This window comes from Rattus norvegicus, chromosome 4 (genome assembly GCF_021556685.1).
Source record: "Rattus norvegicus strain SHRSP/BbbUtx chromosome 4, alternate assembly SHRSP_T2T, whole genome shotgun sequence".
Taxonomy (NCBI): Eukaryota; Metazoa; Chordata; class Mammalia; order Rodentia; family Muridae; genus Rattus; species Rattus norvegicus.
The window spans coordinates 10,322,501-10,325,236 of record NC_141537.1 but is presented as its reverse complement, the minus strand read 5'-3'; the positions used below and the strand labels follow the sequence as shown (position 1 = coordinate 10,325,236).

General features: G+C 51.3%; 1 protein-coding gene across 1 annotated transcript in view; it reads left to right on the top strand.

The window, feature by feature from the left end:
• The first annotated feature begins 806 nt into the window (after positions 1-806).
• Positions 807-2,736, top strand: part of Cct8l2 (chaperonin containing TCP1 subunit 8 like 2) — a 1,937-nt gene continuing 7 nt past the window's right edge. Inside the window, 1 exon segment of the mRNA NM_001037794.1 lies at positions 807-2,736. This exon segment is cut by the window's right edge and continues 7 nt beyond it. Coding sequence (NP_001032883.1) covers positions 1,010-2,695 — 1,686 coding nt within the window. The 5' untranslated portion in view covers positions 807-1,009 and the 3' untranslated portion in view covers positions 2,696-2,736.

Here is a 2,736-nt window from a genome sequence, read left to right as displayed (position 1 = left end):
TTTGTTGGTTAAGACGGCCTCACTACCGGCTCTGGCTGGCCTAGAACTCCCTATGTAGCCATCGGGTGGTCTTTAGACTTGTGGGGATTCTCTTGTCCCTGCTTCTGGGGACTGAATTTAGAGCTGTCGGGCTTGGTTTGCGTTTGGGGAATATTTTGTTGTTGGTCTTTTTGTTTTCTTTGTCTTGCAGGCTGGCATGGAATGTGTGATGGCCCCACAGGCTCCAAGGACTGGGATCACAGGAACAAACCACACAGCCAATTGTGCCATGTTTTACTGTTATTTCTGGGCTTTCTTTGGTTGGGGTTTGATTTTTGGTTTTTCGAGCCAGGATTTGTCTGTGTGACAGCCCTGGCTATAAATCAGGATGTCCTTGAACTCACAGAAATCTGCTTGCTTCTGCCTCCTAAGTGCTGGGATTAAAGGCAAATGCCACCGCCACCCAGTACACCACCCAAAACACCAAACACCATGGCATTTCTGCACTCCAGCTCTATAGTACAGTTTGAGTTCCGGCACAGTAATACCTCCAGCAGATTACTTCTGATCTTGGTTTTGGTGCTATGTGGGACACTGGGAACCTCAGTTCCTTCAAAACAGCCAAGACAGTCGTCGTTAGGAACTAGAAGTGTTTCTGAACTTTCAACAGTAAAGGTATTTTGTTGGGTTTTGTTGCTGCTATCAGGGTCTCCTCATGCTTACTGTCCCTCTGTGACTTCACTCCCTGTCTCTGGTTCCATTTGCTACTTTGTGACTTCATCAGAGGGGCAATCTAGCTCATGTAGGTCAGAGTTCCCCAGAGCCTTGTTTATTCAGACTCAGCTTTGGAGATGGGTCTGGAACTGAGTTCTCTGCACCTCACCCTTGGGTGCGAGGTGGAGGCCCACTTCTGGGCCGCTTCTGCGTGTGGCAGGTGATGTGCATTTGACTTCTGGAGCAGTTTCAAAGATAGATGCCAAGCGTGTGCCTATCGCCATCTCTAGAGTGCTTCTAACGGCTAGTCTAACCCATGGCGGTCTCCTCTTCCCAGGTCACGCAAACCAAAGTTCAATCAGACCTAGAACTGCCCCAGCGACTGAAGCTAGGCCTAGAGAAAAACCCCGAATCTCAAGGAGAAGAACCATTATGCATACTGAGGGCCACAGCCGCAGCTCAGACCCTAGCCAGTATCATCCGGTCTTGTTATGGTCCCTATGGCCTGCAGAAGTTTCTGGTGAGTGCCCAGGGAGAAACGGTTTGTACAGGTCATGCTGCTGCCATTCTCAAGGCTCTGGAGCTGGAGCACCCAGCTGCCCGGTTTGTTCAAGAATTAGCCCAAACCCAGGCAGAGAACACGGGGGATGGCACGGCCTTTGTTGTTCTCCTGACAGAAGCCTTGCTGGAACAGGCCCAGTACCTTCTGTGGGCCGGCCTAACTCCAGCCCAGCTCCGGGAGGCCTTTGTCACAGCCACAGCAGAAGTCCTGACCGCTCTACCTTCCCTGGCCATCTGCTCTCTAGGGCCTTTGGAAGACCCTTCCTGGGCCCTCTATTCTGTGATGAGTACCCACACCCTGTCCAACGCAGAGTATTTAACCAAGCTCGTAGCACAAGCCTGCTGGATTAGCAGGGAGCCAAACGGCAGCTTCAAGCCCGAGAGCATTATAGTGTGCATACTTCAGGGTGGGATACTGACTGATTCCCGAATTATCCCTGGAATAGCAATATGCGGGAAACTTTGTGGACGAAAGACTGAGGTGCTAAAGGATGCCAGGGTGGCCCTGTTCAATTGTCCCTTTGGTCCTTCAAATCCATTTGCGCCGGCCACACTCCGTCTCTCCAGCCCGGAAGAACTGATAAGATTTCGGAAACAAACTGAACAAGTGGAAATGGAAATAGCCGAACTGGCCATGATGGGCATTAACGTGGCAGTTGTCTTGGGGGAAGTTAATGAGAGGTCGGTGGACCAGGCTGACTACTGTGGCGTCATGGTGATTCAAGTCAAGTCCCGAAAGGAGATTGTCTACTTGAGTGATAAGCTGGGTGTTCCTCTGCTCAATCGGATCCTTCCTCCCCTGGAGCCTGGGAAGTGCCACAAGGTTTACAGGATGGAGTTTGGAGAGAGTGCCCTGATAATGTTTGAGTGGGAACGTGAGATTGCACCTTTTCTCTCAGTGGTCCTCAGGGGACCCACCATCCAGGGACTTCGGGGTGCGGAGCAGGCTGTCTATTACGGCATAGATGCATTTTCTCAGCTGTGTCAAGATCCCAGACTGCTGCCAGGAGCCGGTGCCACAGAGATGGCTCTGGCGAGAATGCTGGTAGACAAAGGAAGTCGACTGGATGGCCCCAATGGTCTGGCCTTCCAAGCATTTGCTCAAGCCCTGAGTTCTCTGCCTAAAACCCTGGCAGAGAATGCAGGCTTAGCTGCCCAAAGCGTGCTGGCAGAAATGAGTGGGTATCACCAAGCCGGGAACTTTGTCATCGGAGTGGGAACAGACGGCTTAGTAAATGTGGCTCAGGAAGGTATATGGGACATACTGAGGACCAAAGCCCAAGGGTTACAAGCAGTCACTGGGCTGGTACAGCAGCTGGTGACTGTGGACCAGATTATAGTGGCCAGAAAGACTCCTAGGTACAGACTCATCCCCCAATCCGCACAGAACGCAAACACATCCTCACCCCTGAGAGCAAAATTCTTTGGAAAGTACGAATAGTGACACACTAAATAAAGAATGGTCAGGATTGCAAAGTGACC